Below are 20561 nucleotides of genomic sequence, written 5' to 3'. Positions count from 1 at the left end.
GGAGACTTTTAGTAACTGTTTCTATTTCTTTGGGGGTTATAGGTCTATTTAAATTGTTTATCTGGTCTTGATTTAATTTGGGTATTTGGTACCTATCCAGAAAATTGTCCATTTCTTTTAGATTTTGCCATTTTGTGAAATATAGGTTTTTGAAGTATGACCTGATGATTCTCTGGATTTCCTCATTGTCTGTTTTTATGTCTCCCTTTTCATTTCTGATTTTGTTAATTTGGATGTTCTCTCTTTGGCTTTTGGTTAGTTTGGATAAGAACTTGTTTATCTTATTGATTTTCTCAAGGAACCAACTTTTTCTTTCATTGATTCTTTGTATTGTTCTCTTTGTTCCTATTTTATTGATTTCAGTCTTCAATTTGATTACTTCCTGGTGTCTAATCATCCTGGGTGAGTTTGCTTCTTTTTGTTTTAGAGATTTCATGTGTGCTGTTAAATCACTAGTATGAGAATTCTCCAACTTCTTTATGTGGGCATTTAGTGCTATGAATTTTCCTCTTAGCACTGCTTTCATAATGTCCCATAAGTTTGGGTATGTTGTACTTTCATTTTCATTGAATTCTAGGAAGTCTTTAATTTCTTTGTTTCTTCCTTGACTCATTGGTGATTCGGTTGAGCATTATTCAGTTTCTATGAGACTGTAGGCTTTCTGTAATTTTTGTTGTTGAAATCTAACTTTAAGCCATGGTAGTCTGATAAAATACAGGAGATTATTCCAATTTTTTTGTAGCTGATGAGATTTGCTTTGTGACCAAGTATGTGGTTGATTTTAGAGAAGGTTCCATGGGGTGCTGAGAAGAAGGTATATTCTTTTGTGTTAGGGTGGAATGTTCTGTAGCTATCTATTAAGTCCATTTGAGTCATAACATCTGTTATATTCCTTATTTCTCTATTAAGTTTCTGTCTGGCAGACCTGTCCATAATGAGAGTTGGGTATTGAAGTCTCCCACTACTAGTGTGTGGGGTTTGATGTATGAATTAAGCTTTAGTAATATTTCTTTTACATATGTGGGTGCCCTTGTTTTGGAGGCATAACTGTTCAGAGTTAAGACTTCATCTTGGTGGATTTTTCCTGTGATGAATATGTAATGTCCTTCCTGATCTCTTTTGATTAATTTTAGTTTGAAGTTTAATTTGTTAGATACTAGGATAGCTACACCACCTTGCTTCTTAAGTCCATTTGATTGGAAAGTCTTTTCCCAGCCTTTTACTCTGAGGTGTGTTTCGTGTAAGCAGCAGCAGGATGGATCATGTTTTCGTATCCATCCTGTTAGCCCGTGTCTTTTTATAGGTGAATTGAATCTATTGATATTAAGGGATTATTATTGATATTAATGACCAGTGATTGTTAATCCTGTTATCTTTTGGTGGTAGTGTGTGCGTATTTTCCTTCTTTGGGATTTTCTGCTGTGGGGTTATCTATTACCTGTGTTTTTATGGGTGCATTTGACTTCCTTAGGTTGGATTTTTCCTAGTGCTTTCTGTAGGGCTGGATTTGTGGATAGGTATTGTTTAAATCTGGTTTTATCTTGGAATGCCTTGTGCATTCTGTCTATGGTTATTGAAAGTTTTGTTGTGTATAGTAGTCTGGGCTGGCATCCATGGTCTCTTAGTGTCTGTATTACGTCTGTCCAGGACTGTGTGTAATTCTAATGGGTCTTCCTTTATAAGTCACTTGACCTTTTTCCTTTGCTGCTCTTAATATTATTTCTTTATTCTGTATGTTTAGTGGTTTGATTATTATGTGGCAATGGTCTTTTTTTGGGCAGTCTTGTGGTGATATATTGTGTCCCCCAATATATTGTGCTTCCTAATAAACTTATCTGGGGTCAGAGAACAGAACAGCCACTAGATATAGAGGTTAGAAAATGGTGGCACACATGCCTTTAATCCTAGCATTCCAGAGGCAGAGATCCATTTGGATCTCTGTGAGTTCAAAGCCACACTGGAAACAGCCAGGTGTGGTAATAAGAGCCTTTAATCCCAGGGAGTGATGGCAGGAACAGAAAGGTATATAAGGTGTGAAAACCAGGAACTAGGGCTGGTTAAGCTTTTAGGCTTTTGAGCAGCAGTTCAGCTGAGATACATTTTGGACGAGGAATCAGAGGCTTCCAGTCAGAGGAAACAGGATCAGCTGAAGAACTGGCAAGGTGAGGTAGCTGTGGTTTATTCTGTCTCTCTGATCTTTCAAAATTTACTGCCCCCCCCCCCAAGTCTTCAGGGAACCATGACCACACCTAACAGTAGCTTTGAAATCTTCAACAAGGTGACAGGATCCCACAATGATGATTCCACATGAACTATGGTAAAGCCATTAACACCATGGAAAGATTGGCTTTGGACTACAAACTGCTCAGAACAATTTCCAGATGGCTAGCTGAGATGGTCCAAATTCATGACTACTCAAGCAAGTACTTGAGACAAGCCCTGCATTTTCCCATTATGCAGAGACTGGACAAAAGATACAGCTAACTCTCTCAGGACTTGACAATTAACCCAAACATTTTCTTTTCAGGATTCCCTAAAGATGTCTTCACCCCCAGAAAGCAGGAAGTAATTTTAAGAAAATGATGTCCACATTCCCAAGAGGTGGGATGGGAGGATTTGGGTTGTTTAATTGTTATGGATATTGTCATTGTTTACAATGGTTGGTTACAAGTTGTTAATCATCAGGAAAAAAGCTGAACAGGGAGATTAGATTCAGAGTTTTTGTTTGAAAAAAAAAGGAAGTTGGGGTGGTAACATCTATGGTAGCCTTTGTAAGCTAAATTTATTGAAATGATTTATACTCTAGAGCAGTTTCTAGCTCACAGCAACATTTTGTGGAAGATATACATTTCTTTTTCTTTATTTATCCTTCGTGTCTTTCATATCATGCATCTCAATCCCATTCATTTCCCCATCCTTTCATATCTGCCCCCTGCCCTTGCAACCTTCCCCTCCTCAAATAAAATGAAATAAAATTTAAGAGAAAAAAAAGGAAAAATCAATTTCATCATGGAAGCTGTAGTGTGGCACAGTGAGTCATGCAGTAAATCCTTTTATCCATAAGATGCACATTTCTATAATACCCCTGTGCCCAGACATGCACAGCCTTCTGCATGAGTGATGTCCTTGCACATGAATTACACCTGAAGAAGCTTCATGACACATCACTGTCCTCCAGTTTCCATGAATTAGGGCTCATGGTTGTGTTGAACATTCTGAGTTTTCGATTAGGTGGAAGTCGAGAACTGACACTCTGTGTCATCCTCCACATGCACACTATGGTATGTGTACCCACACTCACACACAGAGTAATACATCCTGTATACACAAATACAATCACACACACACAGATTGAGCCTGCCTTCTGAATCTTTCTGACGTGTCTTAGCATGTGTACTATGATACTAGCTACCATCTGTTAGTGTAGCCTGGAAACCCCTCACTAGAAGCTGAGTTGATGGGGCTGTCCAAACCTGGACCAAATAGACTTCTTTTTAAAGTAAAGTGTGGATGTGGCTGGAGGGATGGCTCAGTGCTTAAGAGCGGTGGCTGCTCTTCTAGAAGATCTGGGTTCAATCTGCAGCACCCACCCACTTTGCAGCCCACAACTATTTATAACTTCAGTCTCAGAGGATCTTACAACCTCTTCTGGCTTTCACAGTATCACATACACATGATGAACAAACATGCATTCGAATAAAACACACACACACACACACACACACACACACACACGATAAAAGGAAAAAGCATGTGACCTCATGTTTTGTTATAGTAACAGAAAAATGAACGGATGCACTCCCCTTTGGCACTTTGCTATTCTAGTCTTGTTGCTGTGTTTATCTCATGGCCTTTGCACACTGCCCCCTGGAAAGCCTGCTCCATGGATTTTCTCACGGCTTACACCTTTTTTCACAGAGTCTCTTAGCATCCTGCCTCAGTCTTTTTCCTTGCTTTGTTCTTAATGATGCACAAATCCTGTGAAGCTTTACCATATACTTGGCTGTCTGCTCACAATCTCCCACTGCATTGTGTAATCTCAACCATGCAATAGCACTTGCTTGGCCTAGAGTAGATGCTCACAACCCATTCTCTAGTGCAGGATTAGATGAATAGTATATAGGATGGACACATGGTTCAGTAGTTAAGAGTATTTGCTGCTTTTGTGGAGGATCCAGTTTCAGTTCCCTGCACCCAGACAGCTCACAAACATCTGGAATTCTAGTTTCAGGAATTTGGCACCTTCTGGCCTCCACAGGTACCAGGCACACACAGTGCTCTTACATACTGGCAAAACTCATACACAAAAATAAATCTTTAAAAAATGTAAAAAACAGAATGCATGTATTACAGACTTACTGTGAAAATGTATTTTAAATGTGCCTTCACTACTGACTTGGGTATCCATTGTTCATTATGTGCCTGAATGAAATAGTATTTCTTTAAAAATAAGATGTAATTTAGATGTTTTTTTTTTCTGAGACAGGGTTTCTCTGTGTAGCTCTGGCTGTCCTGGAACTTGCTCTGGAGACCAAGCTGGCCTTGAACGCACAGAGACCTGCCTGCTTATTCCTCCCAAGTGCTGGGATTACAGGCATGTGCCGCCACTGCCCAGTGTAAATTAGATTTTTAATGGTCTTTCCTCATCTAGATAGTGTACTCTCTTTTGAATTCTCTGACATTGTGCTAAATCAGTGAGGCCTGAGGGCAACAAATGGAAACAAGTTTCTGTTGTTAAGACAGAAGCACTGCCACGTCACAGTTTGAACAGTGTGCTCCATGGTGAAGGGAGGATGTTGCGTGGCGTCTGTGCATTCTGGTTTTGCCTAGTGCTGTGGACAGAACTCAGGGACCTGGACTCTGGGACTCTGGAACTTGGGGACCTGGATGTAGTGGTCAGGTGCTGTCAGTGAGCTGTTTCCTCACTGCAGCTTTCTGTTTCCTAGTCTAAAGACTGTGTGCTCGAAGTAGACAGTGTCCATTCATTTACAAGACTGCCTTTTGTAACCCTGGCCTGTAGCTGAGGACAAGAAGAAATAGAATTGAGAGAAGCACGTTCCCAAAACTATGCAAAAGAGACAGCTTTCTCATGAAAACTTCAAAACAAGAAGGAATATCTAAATATTCCATATATATGTATATATGCATATTATAGACAAAGCCTTTTTCTTTCCAAATCTCGATTTTTTTTTTTCTTTTCAGTTGTAGGGAACTGACAGCTTTGCCTCCAGCTGGATGTTACAATTTTCAGCAGCAGCAACAGCAGCTATGTCTATGAAGGATGTAGCTTGGCCAGAACAGATTCAGGATGTACTATAGGACTGATGTTCTCAGGCTGTCAGTAGCAAATGCTCATTTCTCCCATTGTTTGTAGAGCTCTGGGCCTCCTGTCTGTGGCTTCAAAAAAATCAATCAAAGAAATTGTTGCTTTAGATAGATGTTAAACATTTATACAGTGGTAGCTGTGATTTTGTTTTCAATCCTAGTCATTCTATATTTTAAACATTAGATTCACCTGTATAAAATCTAGAGGCCCAGCGAAACCAGCTGCTGATAGGCTCAGTGGCAAGTGCCTTTCCTAACAACCCGAGCTCAGCCCTCAGAACATGCACAGACAGAGATAGCTAAATTCTGAAAGTTGTCTTGGATCATCCACATGTGTGTCACGGCCTGCACACCACTCCCCACAAATGAATGAATGAATGTTATGGTGGGACATATTTGAGAATTAGAATACTTATTAACAATAAGTAACCCACTACAACACAGTATCTGAATACTACCTCTAAAACAAAAGGAGGGCTCCTAAATCTTGATGGCTGTTAGCGTTTTGATCATGCAACAGGTGTTTCTAACCTGGGGCCAGCACCCAGCACTGCTGTTCCCAATCATGGCCATTATGTCTGGGATGGGGCTGAGGGGTTGGGGTGGACAGTGCTTACCCAGCTACTTCCAGGCCCAATGACACAGTAGAATTTGTATTTGTCTCAAGTCTCTGCAGGTACTTTGAGCCTTCCCTGTGATCACAGTCTATCAGGCCATTCTTCCTTCCTCTAAAAAAAATCTCCCATAGAGTACTTTTCTTTTCCAATGTGCTCCTATACTTTCAAAACAAAATAAAATACCAAAACAAAACCAGGGAATAGAAAACAGTATGGGATGCTGGTCACCATTTGAGTTCTTAGAAGTAAATTTGGTAAAGAAGGGAAGAGCCTATCAGTGGACTATCAGTAAACAATGATCAAGCCTGAAGGGAAGTTCTGCTGGATGACTCTGGCACTTCACTGAGCCCCTTTGTGCCCCGTGTCCTTGTTAGATGGAAATGTTAATGCTGGCTCACAAAACTTCAATCATTTTAAGCACCGAAGAGTGTGCCTGGCGCACACACGAATAGTCCATGCACATTACAGCCATTATCCTTTTCAGATTCTGGATAAAAACTGACCAAGGAAGAGTTCTAGGGCAAGCAAATCAACTCTCACACAGAAGGCAGTGTGATTGGTTCTCCTTGCATTGAACACATTCTGATGTGGTTTTGGAAAATACTTGGAGCTATGGATCTTCATCAGCAAATGGTATATCTTCTGGACCTCGCAATGGTGTCTGACTGAGGTCATCCACTTAGATGCTCACATTCGAAGAACTTCTGAGAAGCCTCTTTACATATAATGAAGCTTGTGGATGATGTAAGTCTTGAGAAATGAAGGGACTGTGAGCAAATGCAGAGCTGGGGAGATACAAGTGTCTCCCATCTGACAAGGCAACTCAACACGTAAATTGAGTAATTCACAAACATCTGATAATGAAATCTGTGCCAGATGTCAAGTTGGACAGTGCAGGTATTAGTAATACAGGAAGAGGTTGTGGTCCACGCTCTAGTGGAAGTCATGGCATAGGGAGTTTGTAGAAGTTTTGTCTAATTTTGTGTGACAGAGCAGAGTCTAGACAACACGTTGGGTGCTACTTTTTTTTTTTTTAAGATTTATTTATTTTCATTGTGTATGAATGTTTTGCCTGAAAGTATGTCCATGTACCACATGCATGCAGTACCTGCAAAGGTCAGAAGATGGCATCAGATCCTCTGGGACTGGAGTTACAGATAGTTGTGAACTGCCCTGTGGGTGTTGGGAACACAACCTGGGTCCTTTGTAAGAGTAACAAGAGATCTTGGCTGCTAAACCGTCTCTCTCGTCCCTGGTGCCACTATCTTGAACACTGGGAGTTTCTCTTCCTTTTAAGGTTTCCAGGTACCCTTTAAACATGAAGACATCAGAGGTATTTTGAATTTGCATATCCTCTGATGGTTCTTACCATTTGGAGAAGGCTAGTGGGCAAACAACCTAGTATTGATAATTATCTTTTGGTACAGATTAGCTTCTTGTCCAAAGTACAGAAAAGGAAGTACAGAAAGGAATTACAATAAAAGACCCATAACTCTCCATTGTTGGAGGACATGAGGTCATCCTGACAGGCTTTGGTCTTCTTAGCAACCTGTTTGAAGAGACTGAATACCACACTCAGGTGGTGCTTTCCTCTAGTTTTTTCTTTTGGGAAATTTCCTACTGAAGGCTTTAAAAGGTGTTTTTATTTTGATTTATTTTAAAGTTTTACTAAATTATCAAAAATTGAAATGCTTAAAACCATTTGTAGATTATGTGAAGTCTTAATTTGGAACTTTAATTCCACAATTACTTTTCACACCTGGCTTTATTTACCTCTTTCTTGAGCCTTTGCTATATGGGCAACTTATTTAAAAAGTAGCCCTAAATGTTCTTAGTGTCTCCTATAGCATCACGGTGATGTTTCTTTAAAAACTAACTTTTTAAATATACAGTATACTCTCATCTATTTTTATAGAATTTAATTTGCCTTTATTGGTGATCAATTGATTGAGGCAGGCTTCTGTCATGTAGCCCAGGCTAGTCTTGAATTCATGATTCTCCTGACTCAGCCTCTCCAGTGCTGAGATTACATGCATGTTGTCACCATGCCTCTTAAACTCCTCACTTCCCCACCCACCAAGTCTGGGTTTCTCTGTGTAGCACTGGCTGTCCTGGAACTCACACTGTAGGCCAGGCTGGCCTTGGACACAGAGATCCACCTGCCTCTGTCTCCTGAGTGCTGGGATTGAAGGCTACCACCTTGCTTCTAAAGACAAAACCAGTTCCAAGCTTTGAAATGTGTGGTGGTGTTGATGACCTCCAGGATGCACAGGTACCTGTCCCCTTGTGTAGACTTTTCCTTTGCTAGCAATTGTCCTGTGACTTGCATTAATTGATAGGATATGGTGGAAGTGGTTTAGGGCGGGTTCAATGACTAGACACCTGTCAATTCTGTGTCTTCCAGCTTCCTCCAGCTGGAATATTTGATGTTAGAAACATTGGACTGGTTTAAAGGGAAAATGTACTACCTTGCTGCACAGACTGTTAAGAGACTCAGACTGGATGGAACATGATCAAATTTCAGTTGTCTTGAGTTCTAGCTCAGCCTCTATGTGACTCTAGTCTCAGCTGCCATCTGATGTCAAATTACATAAGCTATGTGAAGAGCTCAGCAGAACATCCTCACTGAGCCCAGCTACCCACAGAAAAGTAAGACAATCAAATGACCTTTGTTTGAGCCCCTTAGTTTTAAGGCCTAGACTTATAGCATACATGACAAACCCATTAGCCACAAGGCTCCAGATGACATCCTTTCACTGTACCAACGTTAAGTTCCTTCCCTCAGTACTTCATGGGCAAACAGGAATGACTTTGATGAAAACAGAGAAACAGACATACCATTCGGTGTCTTAACTGTCTGGAGTAGTGTGTAGTTTTCTCATTCTCTGTCATAAAACTCATCATAAAGAGGGACCCTCTCTGTCCTGGTCCTCACTAGTGCTTGTGGTCTCTTCGGATCTTTCTCAGGCTCGTCTGAGTCAGAGCTAGAGCTGTCACAGAAAAGCTGTCCTTGGACTGCTTGTTCACGGAGCCATGCTTCCATTTTGCCAATTTTCCGGACACAATAGCCATTCTCTGTGTGATATTCCACAAACTTTTCATCCCGTGGATTTCCTGTAAAAGAGCAAAAGTCCTTTTACTGTCTCCTTAAGATTGATTATTTAAAGTGCTCTTATTATCATAGAATAATCTACTTGACGTTAATACTGGAAGAAAAATATTAGCCTTTTCTGTAAACACTGTAAAACTGCTGTTTGCCACAAGGAATTAAAATCTTTTTTTCTTCCCTATCTCTATTATGAAAATGTTTAAATCTTCCTACCCCACCCCCCCATACTGTTAAAACTGTTGTTTACATAAAATTCTTGGATTTAAGTGACTTAAGCACCCCATCCCTTCCCACTTCCCTTCATTTCCTTTCTACAATTCTTTCAAAACTAGCCAATTTCAAAAGACTGGGAGGTTGGCCCCCAGCCAATGGGGAAAAGACACAGTCACTACCTGTGTTGGAATAAAACCCTGAGCACTTCCTGTACCAGTGTGCCTGCTAGCCCAGGTTGGATTGGCACACCTTTTTGCAAAAAGAATTCCTTTGCTCTTTTGTTTTGTTCTGGTTTTCCTTTGTACAACATTGAAATTATTCATTCTTTTTTTTTTTTTTGGTTTTTGAGACAGGGTTTCTCTGTGTAGCTTTGCGCCTTTCCTGGAACTCGCTTTGGAGACCAGGCTGGCCTCGAACTCACAGAGATCCGCCTGGCTCTGCCTCCCGAGTGCTGGGATTAAAGGCGTGCGCCACCACCGCCTGGCATATTTATTCTTTTTTTAAGATTCATTTATTTATTATGTATATAGTATTCTGCTTGCATGTTTGCTTGCAAGCCAGAAGAGGGCACCAGATCTCATTACAGATGGTTGTGAGCCACCATGTGGGTGCTGGGAATTGAACTCAGGACCTCTGGAAGAACAGCCAATGTTCTTAACCTCTGAGCCATCTCTTCAGCCCTATTCATTGTTTTTAACTACAACAAACACACATACATTGACTGTTATCTCTGTAAATACTAATTTTTAGCTGTTATTTGAATTTTATTTAATCATCTAAAAGTAACAAGACTAGTAAAACAAACCTAGATCTCCAACTTCTCCTCCACAATATTTTGCCACAATATTGCTTTCAGCTGAACCATCTGAAAATCAGGGGAAGGGGTAGAGTTCAGTTGGTAGAGTGCTTGATCAGCACACACAATCAGCAAGCACCATACAGACTGCACGAAACATGGGGTGGTGGCAGATGCCTGTGTTCCTAGAAGTCAAGAGGTGGAGGAGGCAAGAGGACCAGAAGTTCAGGTCATCCATTGATGCACACTCAGATACGTGAGGTCTGTCTCAAAACAAACAAAGCCAGAAAAACAAAACCACATCTCTAGACTTTTGTCATTAGCAAAACAAATAAATGAATGAGCCAATGAGTAATCAGAGAATTTTAGGAAATGAGGAGTAATGTCGACCTGGGAAATACTTCATTATTGGAGCTTAAACTTGTCAGTCATCTCTGTTCTGAAAATGAGCTGAGCACTGCAAGAGGCATCACTGAGAAGAGAAATTTCTACAATGTCTAACTAGAAGCAGAACTTTGAAATGGGAAGAAAATGTCTACTAGTGGTGGGGTCTAATATACTATGAACGGTAGCTTAAGTCCCACAACGTTCTTGGTGCCATGACCATCCCAGTCTAAAGTTGTACGTGATGCAAATGCACACCCTCAGTTTCATCCTTGAAAACCAGCCTTTCTCACCAATAGGGGACCATGCACACAGTTCTGGGTACATAGCACTGAAGCTTGAGGGCATCTGAGCTAGATATAACAATATTGTTATTGATGTTCCATGGTCTATGGCTTATAGACTCGAAAACAATAAAATTAAAACAATCATGACCTTTAGAAACCTAAATGGATTTTGGGTGGGTCCAACAGAAGTCAGTATATAAAGCTCCAGGATTAACCTTTTTAAAGTTTTTTTTTTTTTTTTTTTTTTTTTTTTTTTAAGGGGAAGCCAATATATGCTGATGTGTGTGGAGGAAATAAGTGATTTAAATGGTACAGCAATCAGCATGAAGAATCTTTGACAGTTGTATGCTTTATAATATGTGTTTTAGAAAAATCTATCATGAGCAGGGCGGCGGTGACACATGCCTTTAATCCCAGCACTTGGGAGGCAGAGCCAGGTGGATCTTTGTGAGTTCAAGGCCAGCCTGGTCTACAGAGTGAGATCCAGGACAGCCACCAAAAACTGCACAGAAAAACCCTGTCTTGAAAAAACAAAAAAAAAAAAAAAAAAAAAAAAAATCACCACTTTATGACACTATAACATGACAGTAGTTTAAAGACAAAGCTATATATTTTCAAAAAATTTATTGATTTAGTAGTTAAATAGTGTGGGTGGATAGAGAAGATTAGAATTATGAAGGTGATACTGAAATGATAGATTTAGGGTGACATTTTCTGAAAGATATGGTTGTTTTAGTATAAGACATTGTGATGGTTAATGTTGGCTGTTATCTTGGGTGATTCTAAAAACCACATGCCTCTGAGCATGCCCAGGAGGGATTGTCAACTAGGTTAATTGAGGTGGGAAGACCCACCCTGAACGTGGTACCCATGCATAGGCTGGGCTCCTGAACCAAATGAAAGAGAGAAAGTGAGCTGCGTCTACTGAGCCCTCTACTTCCCAGCTGGATGAAGTGTAGCCAGCTGCCTCCTACTCCTGACACCACACTTTCCCTACTGGACTTCACTACCTGAAACCGTGAGCCAGAATAAACCCCTGCTCCCTTAAGTTGCTTCTCTCAGGTATTTTGTTGCTTCAGTGAGGCGACAGTTCCATCCTTCTCCCTTCGGTTTTAAGCACATTCCTATGTATTGCCTGAACCTCACAGCTTATGTTATGCGCACTGGAGGTGGGGAAGACTATGTGCACAGGTGCAAGTGGAAGCCGGAGGCTTAGGACAAGTGTCACGTCAGTTGCTCTCCATCTTATCTGTTGAGCCAGGGCCTCTCACTGAACCCAGAGCTCACTGGGTTGGCTGGCTTGGTTTGGCTAGCAAGCCTCAAGGGTTCCCCCATCTCCGCCTCTCTAAAACTGGGATTGTAGACGCATGCTGCCATGACTTGGCTTTTTATGCGTGTACTAAAGATCCAAACTCAGGTCCTCAAGCTCATGGGGCAAACACTTTCTCAGTGTAGCAATCTCCCTAGCCCTGACTTGGGCTTCTATACAAATGAGATTGTAGCTGGAATTTTCTCCAGTCCTGGCCAGGTCTGTAGCCACTCAGACCCAAATAAACACACAGAGGCTTATATTAATTAAAACTGTATGTCCTAATGGCTCAGGCTAACTATTAACTAGTTCTTACACTTAAATTAACCCATAATTCTTATTTATGTTTAGCCACGTGGCTTGGTACCATTTCTCAGTTCTGCCTTCACATCTTGCTTCCTCTGTGTCTGGCTGGCGACTCCTGACTCAGTCTTCTTGTTCCCAGAAATCTCTCTGCTTGTCCTGCCTATACTTCCTGCCTGGCTACTAGCCAATCATCACTTCATTTTTAACCAATCAAAGCAACACATTTACAGCATACAGAGCGATATCCACAGCATGAGATTAACTTTACATGAATTCTACTTTGATACTATTTATCCCCATTTTACGGACCTAGAAAGACAGGGTCACAGAAGTGAAGCAATAAATATACTTACATTTTCTCTTTAAAAAACGAAACAATGCATAAAAATCTATGGTTTGTCAGACCCTGCTCTAGGAACAGGAGGATGTGCCCTCTGTCAGGAGAGAGTGCACTGTTGGGGCTCAGGGATGAACTTTGATCCCAATTTCTGTGACTTTCTCCAACTGTATCCAAGTCATGCCTCTGGAAAGGGCAGGGGCCACATGAAAATAGTAAAACTCACAGAATTGTACACCAAAAAGAGTGATGCTCACTGTATGTATGTTGTACTTAACTATTTTATATGACTATATGTGTGATTTATCATGTGAATATATAAACCAAAAATTTAAAGGTAGTTTTGTTTTAAAGAGGCAGCAGAAAATAGAGCTTGCCTTCTGTCTCACTAGAGGCTAAACTTCTCATCCTGTCTTCCAGAGGGAAACAAAAAAAAAATGGTGGACACACCACTAAATTAGTGAAGGCTGGAACAGAGGTGTCTGCATTGCCAAACCCTGACTACCAGGATGCTCAGGTCTGTGTCTGAGCTTGGCTCTATCCCACTCACAGGAGAAAGCAAAGTGAAATGCTTTTGGAAGACAGGGAAAGTAGTCCAAGAGGTTCTCTGTGATGGGCAAGAAGGAGCCTTTGCTAGAACCTGTGGCAAGAGTAGTCAAGTGTGAAGCCTCTGGGCTAAGGCATCCTGAGAACACTATCTGGCTGTGACCTTGTGCATGAACCCGTCCTTTCTGGATCTGGTCTCCTTATACAAGAAACAGGCAAATAATCCTGACCTCTTGTGATTCATATAGGAAGAACTCAATACTGTGTTATATATTATAGTATTATATCATCCCTGTAAGCTCCTGCCTGTGGGACTGTGCAGTAAGAATGGAAGCAATGGGGAGAACGGCCAACTTTGTGACCCACAATCTCTCCATCATCAAAGCAATGTGTGGCGATACTTCACTTCTCGTGACAATTCCCATTGTCAACTTGACTGAATTTGGAATCACCTAGGAGACACACCTCTGGGTATACCTGCAAGTGTGCTTCCAGAGGGAAGACATACCCCAAACGTGGGTGGCACCATCCCATTGACTGGGGTTCCAGACTGGGTCAAGAGGACCGAGAAGGAAGCCAGCTGTTGGGTCAGTTTCCATTTCTACCTGCTTCCTGGCTGCAGACACGAAGTGACCAACCTCTCACTCCTGCCACCATGCCTTTCCTGCCGTAATGAACTATATCCTGGAACTGTGCACCACAACAAGCTTTTCCTTCTACAGAGCTCTTGTGGGCAATTTTGTTAGAGCAACCAGAAAAGTAAGCAGTGGATTTCCATTTCTAGCAATTTCAGCAGCTGGCAAGGCTAATTGCCTGCAGACATCTCCCTCCATGAGATCCTAATTAATAGTGATCTCATTAAAAAAAATTTCTTCAACTTTATATTTTTTTAAGAAACTTTTTATTGATTCTTTGTGGATTTCACATCATGCATCCCACTCATCTTCCCTTGCAACTCTCCCTCCCCAATAAAATAAAATAAAGACAAAAAAAATCTTGTCATGGAAGCTGTAGTGTGTCACAGTGAGTCACACAGTATACCCTTTAGTCCATACATCTTTACATGCAATGAGTCATTGGTCTGGTTTGAGGCCTCTGGCTACAGTGAGGATTAATACTGGATCCTCACTGGGACTCTTCTTGGATATCCTGTTGTAAGAGTGAAATGAGAGACGGTGCTTCCAGGATAGATCACATGACTGGCTGTTTGGTCTGTTTTTGAGATAGGGTCTCAGTGCGGAGTCCAGGTTGGCCTGGAAGTCACTATGCCATCCAAGGAACTCATGGTGATCAAGAACTGGGATTACAGGTTTAGGAGAGAGAGAGAGAGAGAGAGAGAGAGAGAGAGAGAGAGAGAGAGAGAGAGAGAGAGAGAGAGAGAGAGAGAGAGGAGAGATCAGCAAACCACAGCTGGAGTAGAGTGAAGCCTCTTTAGAAAGCTTCAGGAAAGCAATGGAAAACCCTTGTCTTCAGTCCCTCCTGGGTCCCTCCCAGCCTTTGCCAATGTGATTGTATTAGGCTCATCTCAGATGATGACTTGGAGTGCTTAGCTCTAGGGAACCCCTTTTCCTTCGTTGTTTTGTCAATATTTTTTTTTCAGTTGCAAATGTTTATTTGACAACAAAGCCTGTCTCTATCTGAGACTGGGACGTAGGTTAAATGGATGCCCCAAGCTGATTTTCAGTGACTCTGCCTTTTGTTTAGTTAACTTATTGATGCGTTCAGACCTTTTGGAGCGGGGACAGCATCTCCTTCAGCAGGTGATTCTGCATCTTAGAGCTCACTTGCCGTTGCTGCAGCTCCACCATGGTCAGCCCTACAGATGTGGGGCTCCCCCCCCCCCCCCCCCGGCACAGCCACCTCTGTGTGTGAACAATATAGGACACATGCAGCATTCTCCTGGGAGAACTGAAAACTGAATGGGCATTCCAGTTGGTGGGCAGCATAGCAGACAGGTTGTGGATGAGGATGTCTGTTGGAAAGCCCAGAACAACTGGAGGCTGGAGTGTGGAGCAGCAGGAGATGAAATGAGAACATAGGCAGTGACCAGATTCGGAAAGGCCTGGGACCCCCTGTTAAAGAGTTTTGGCCTCAGGTTGATAGAAGTTTGGCTGCATTTTTTTTTTAAAGATTTATTTTTACTTATGAGTTTATGCTTATGTGCTTATAGGGCATGTGTGTACAGGTTTTGTAGGATGCTAGAAGAGGGCACCAGATACCCCGGAGCCGGAGTTACAGGCAGTTTTGAGCCACCCTCCATGGGTGCTGGGAAGCAAACTTGGTCCTGTGGAGGGATGGTAAGCACTCTGGACCACTGAGCCAGCTCTCCAGTCCTGGCAATTGTTTTCTAAGCAGGAGAGTGATGTGGCCAGATGCTTTCCATGAGGTCACTCTGCATCAGCACAGTGCTTCTAGAAGTTCAGCTTATGGGGCTGGGGATGGAGCTCTGGTCCAAGTGACATGGGGTATGAGGGCCTCCTCCATACAGATGGTAGATGAAGCAGGAGCCATGTGGAGAGGGTAGGGGTGCTAGATTCACTGTAGCAATCATGGGTATCCACGAAGGCTGAACTACACACAGGGCAAAGGGTGCTCGAGGGATAAGGGGTTGATGTATATTACATATATGTGCCTGTGAGCACAGGAAACTTCATGTATCTATCAGAGCCTCTCTCTGACAGTAAGAGATGCTGTGAGCCTGTCTTATGAGTGCCTGCAAAGCACTTAGAAGCTACAAGAGGAAAGACCTCTATGCAGAGCTTGAAAGCTTTTTTGTCTTTTTCTCTCAGAGATGAAAAACACAATGCAGCATGCCATTTATTCCAAGACATCAAACGTCCCCTCAGTGACAGCTGTTTGCTGTCCCCTCACTTTCCTTCCCCTGCCCATTATGGATGTTTATTTGATGAAGTTTCAAATCTGTTTGCATCTCAGTGCTCAAGAAGCTGAGGCAGGAGGATATTGAGTTCAAGTTTGACTCGGTCTCAAAGCAAAATTAAGGAGCTGGGGATATAGGCATATTGGTGGAGTGTTTGCCTGGCATGTTTACGAAGCCCTGGGCTCGATATCTAGCTTGACATAAACAAACCGGGCATAGTGGTGCAATCCAGTGCTTGGGAGGTGGAGGCAGGAGCATCGGAAGTTCAAGGTCATCTTTGAGAACATAGTGAGTCTGAGGCTACCCTGAGCTACATAAAAGCCTGTCTTAAAGCAATAACTGAACCCCAAACCGAACCGAAACAACACGTGAAAGGTTTTCCTAAAGAAATGACAGTACCCACCTGGGTGTCTGTTCACGGTTTCATCAGGCAGTATGGTGACAACGTCATAGTGCTTGCTCCTGGGCATGCTTTCGGTGATTTTATTGCCGTTATGGTCCTTCAGCTTTTGCATATCAAGTCTTGCTTTACTCTGAAGACTCTCCAACTTCATTTGGGCCTGCAATGATAAGGTGGAAGTGGTTAAGAGTCTCCCAAACTGTCTTCTCCAGAACAAACGCAGCCACAACAAAAGCATGGACAGTTCACAGACCCGGCCACCCTTGAACACATTGGGATGGTTTTGTTCTCATCACGTTCTGTGGCACCTTTATTCCGAGGCTTGTCAGGAGACAGACGAGCATGCTCACTGGCTTACAGAGGCGTGGATCAAGGAAACGAGGGTCCCCGTCAGCCTCTGTCTGTAGGTGAGGTTTTGGAATTGCAGAGGATAGAACTACAGGCTGGTTCCTTAGAGGGGGTGGGGGGCTCGGGGTATGACAGTGGCAGAGCTTTCCTGGAGAAAGGTGTCCTCCCAAATTCATAGGTTGGAAACATGACCCTCCCCGATTCTTATGCTAATTTGTAGGTGGGTTTTTTTTTTTTTTTTTTTTTTTTTTTTTTTTTTTTTTTTTTTAAGAGAAGTTCGGGTGGTGAGGGTTTCGCCCTTAGGACAGAGTGAAACTGTTATCCCAGGAGAGGCTAGTTCTCCCTGGTGAGTTATAAAGGCTGCCTTGACTGCCTTGGTTTGCTCTGGCTCCCGACTCCTCACTCTCGTGAACATTGTTGATTACCATGTCCTCTGCTGTGTTGTGCCAGCTCTTATCAACTACCGGTATCTCAGTCTTAGACTCCCCCCTCCCCCCAGAACAATGAGCAATATATTTATCATCTGGGGGGTTTGAAAGAAAACGGCCGCCAGAGGGAGTGGCTCTATTAGGAGGTGTGGCCTTGTTGGAGTGGGTGTGGCCTTGTTGGAGTGGGTGTGGCCTTGTTGGAGGAAGTGTGTCACTGTGGAGTTGGGGTTTGAGGTCTCATATATGCTCAAGATACCACCGCGTGTCTGAGACCACTTCCTGTTGCCATCAAGTCAAGATGCAGGACATTCAGCTACTTCTCCAGCACGTGTCTGCTCACATGCTGCCAATGTCCCACCATGATGATAATGGACTGAACCTCTGAACTGTAAGTAGCCACTCCAATGAAATGCTTTCCCTTTATAAGAATTGCATGGTCATGTGTCTCTTCACAGCGATAGCAACCCTAGCTCAGACATCATCTTTATTAATTACCACATCTCTGGTATTCTCTTATAGCAGCAGAAATGGACGAAGACAAAAGTCTTGCCTGTTTCTTCTTTTGGAAACAGGGTTCCACTCCATATCTCGGCTGTCCTGAAACTTTCTGTGTCACCCAGGCTGGCCTAGACCTTGTGGTAGTCCTCCTCTACAGCACCCCCAAGCATGGATACAAGTGTGCCTAGTACAAGGCGTTTCTCACTAGCAAATTCTATGGCATGAGTTAATAGGGAGAGGCCTGTGTATCAGAATAAAGACTGACCTCGATTCCCTCTCCTACTAAACCAAGAAAGAAATATTATTTACCTTATTTTCTGGCTCCAGCTGGAAGGTCAAAGGTTATTACAAGAGACACAAGCTAGGCTTTTGCACATCTTTAATCCTAACATTCAGGAGGCAGAAGGTCATCTTGGCCCACACAGTGAGTTCCAGGCCAGCCAGGGCTATATAGCGAGACTCTTTCTTAAAAAACAAACCAAAGAGACAAAGAGAAAGGGACACTTGAGGGACCAATGAGATGACCCAGTGGCTAAGGGAGCTTGCTGCAAAGCCTGACAAATTTGCGTTTGATAACCAGAACCCATATGATGGAAAAAACCAAAAAAACAAAAAAACAAAAAACCTACTACTAAAAATTAGCCTGTGACCTCTAGACGTGTACTGCGGCATGTGTATGGGCTCTCTCCCTCACAAAATAAAGAGATGAGAGAGAGAGAGAGAGAGAGAGAGAGAGGGAGATGCTTGAAGCACAGATCTAATCTTGTAGAGAAGTGAAAAAAAAAAGACTCATCAAGGCTTGGGGCAAAAGGTCATCTTCCTGTTTTTCCCAGCTCAGGCAGTGGCGGCTTCTGCTCTGTTGCTGAGAACAGACTGGACTCAGCAGGACAGTGACGGTGCCCTCCAAATTTGGTAAACATGACCCCCTTCTCTTTACCTCCTGTCTCTTATGGTTTATCTCCAGCATTTTCATCTTATGTAAATACTGTCTCTTCCCAGAAGTGTACATTGGAAGCTGCATTTTCTTCTCAAGTTCCTGCTATGAAAGATGATATATTTATTAGTATGGATGGGGAAAGGGTAATTTACTGCCTTCAACCCTTCTTGGAGCAGGAGATCTTAATCCCTGGTAATCCGTAGCCGGTCTCGTGTCTTGGTGAAAGTACACTGCAGTTGTGTCCCTGACAAGTCGTTTGTGTAGCTGTCAGAGAATGAAGTGGCACTCTGCCGTGTAGCTGACAGTGTTTTAAAGGTCTTTGCAGGGTTTTGGATTCGAGGGTTTTTAACAATTTCATTTTGATAATCTCACGTTGACAGCAGTCTATTTCCCCTGCCAACAGATGCTTTTACTATCTGTCTAGAAAGGTGTCCTGGTCTGATGAGACCTTCCTTTCTCTTCCTGTGTCTTCTATCATTGACTGGCTGGCTGTGCAGTAAGAGGAGGTGGTTCAGTAGAACCTATTTCTCTACAATATATTTTCACATTTAAATACATGCCCAAGGGAGCATGGCCAATGAGGGGGGATTTGAAGCGACTGCTTCTGTGTCTGGTGGTCTCCCCTTAGTTCGTCCCAAAATTCAGTGGCACAGTCAAGGTGGCTATTGAGGACGAGCAGAGGTGAAGATAGTTTCGTTTGTCACTTGCTGTTGTCCAGAGGTGAAGGAGAGAGTTGATGACAGCCCTTTGTGCGGCTCTGTGGACAATGTGTTGGATAGTACAGGAAGGCCGGGGGAGGATGTCCCCACTGTCAGCACCTTAAAAATGAACTCAAGGACCTATAGCGCTCAGGTGTCCCTTACCCGGCCACACGGCAGTGTCTGGCTGGCTCCAGGATGAGTCAGGACAGGGTATGAAAGTGACCCGGACTAACAGCTTTCATTTTTACTCAGCAGGACAAAGCTAACAGAAGACCTTTCCTGGGATTACATTTTGATGGAGGTTGTGGCCCAGAAGTCAGGAACAACTTCTAATAAGATCTTCCCTGGAGTCAGAGCAGAGGGAGTGCGAAACTCAGGAGAGGTGAAGGGAAGAGCCATGCTGGCTTGCCTCCACCGCAGATTTAAAAAACCTTTAGAATCACTGGTTTCCATGTAAAATCCCCCTTTCATCTACATAGCTCTGTTTGCTCCACAAAGCAAACAGAGCCTGGCCTCTTCCAAGAGTGAAGAGCACTTGCCAGTTGGAGGCAGGCATGGACAAGCGCTGAAGCTTCAAACATTCTACCTGCCAAGGACTGAACTGTCTGCTTCGCCTTTGAACTCCTGTGTGAAGGGGAAACATGAAAAGAGTGACTCCCCCAGGCTCACCCGCTTCCCCAGCCAGGAACTGCCACAGCTCACCTTTGCTTTGTGTCTTGTTCTGGCTTCTTGCTGGCTCAGGAGTCGCTCAGAGGTAATGACTTGTGGCAGGTCAATGGGCTTGAGCTTCTAGAAGTCCAATATTTAGAGTATTCAGCGTCCCTCATGCCGTGACATGATGAAGGGCAAAAGCAGAGACATTTAACTACCTGAGCACTCTGTGGAAGCCGAACTTCCTCCAGGGCATGCGCAGAGAAGGTGGCTCCCACAGTATCACAGTTGTTTCCTGTGAGAAAGGCTTTTTGACCTCTGGGGTTCTTTACTGTTCTATCACACTGTTTCCAGTGAGTTATTAATCAAAATATTGGTCAGAGAATTGAGCACTTTTTCTCCTGTACTGATGGGCCATGTTTTTCTAGCAAGGGGTAGGCTTTGGGGGAGACATTTTATCGGAACTTGAAAGAGTCACTAAAACTGAGCAG

The 20561-nt window shown here is 42.9% G+C and overlaps 1 protein-coding gene across 4 annotated transcripts in view; it reads right to left on the bottom strand.

Annotated features, from left to right (window-relative positions):
* Positions 1–20561, bottom strand: part of Ccdc198 (coiled-coil domain containing 198) — a 48422-nt gene that overhangs the window by 16726 nt on the left and 11135 nt on the right. For 2 of the 4 annotated variants that reach the window (XM_028873549.2, XM_037208579.1), the window contains 5 exons: positions 20122–20208; positions 18719–18820; positions 16511–16667; positions 8781–9056; positions 5098–5397 (listed from right to left, as the gene is read on the bottom strand). In XM_028873549.2, coding sequence (XP_028729382.1) covers positions 8821–9056; positions 16511–16667; positions 18719–18820; positions 20122–20208 — 582 coding nt within the window. In that variant the 3' untranslated portion in view covers positions 5098–5397; positions 8781–8820. Of the gene's footprint in view, positions 1–5097; positions 5398–8780; positions 9057–16510; positions 16668–18718; positions 18821–20121; positions 20209–20561 lie in introns of those variants that run through there. The other 2 variants (XM_037208578.1, XR_005092186.1) reach the window with 2 other exon arrangements.

The sequence above is a fragment of the Peromyscus leucopus genome, chromosome 9 (genome assembly GCF_004664715.2).
Source record: "Peromyscus leucopus breed LL Stock chromosome 9, UCI_PerLeu_2.1, whole genome shotgun sequence".
Classification (NCBI taxonomy): domain Eukaryota; kingdom Metazoa; phylum Chordata; class Mammalia; order Rodentia; family Cricetidae; genus Peromyscus; species Peromyscus leucopus.
Note: the sequence above shows the minus strand (reverse complement) of the source record. Positions and strands in the feature narration are given on the sequence as shown.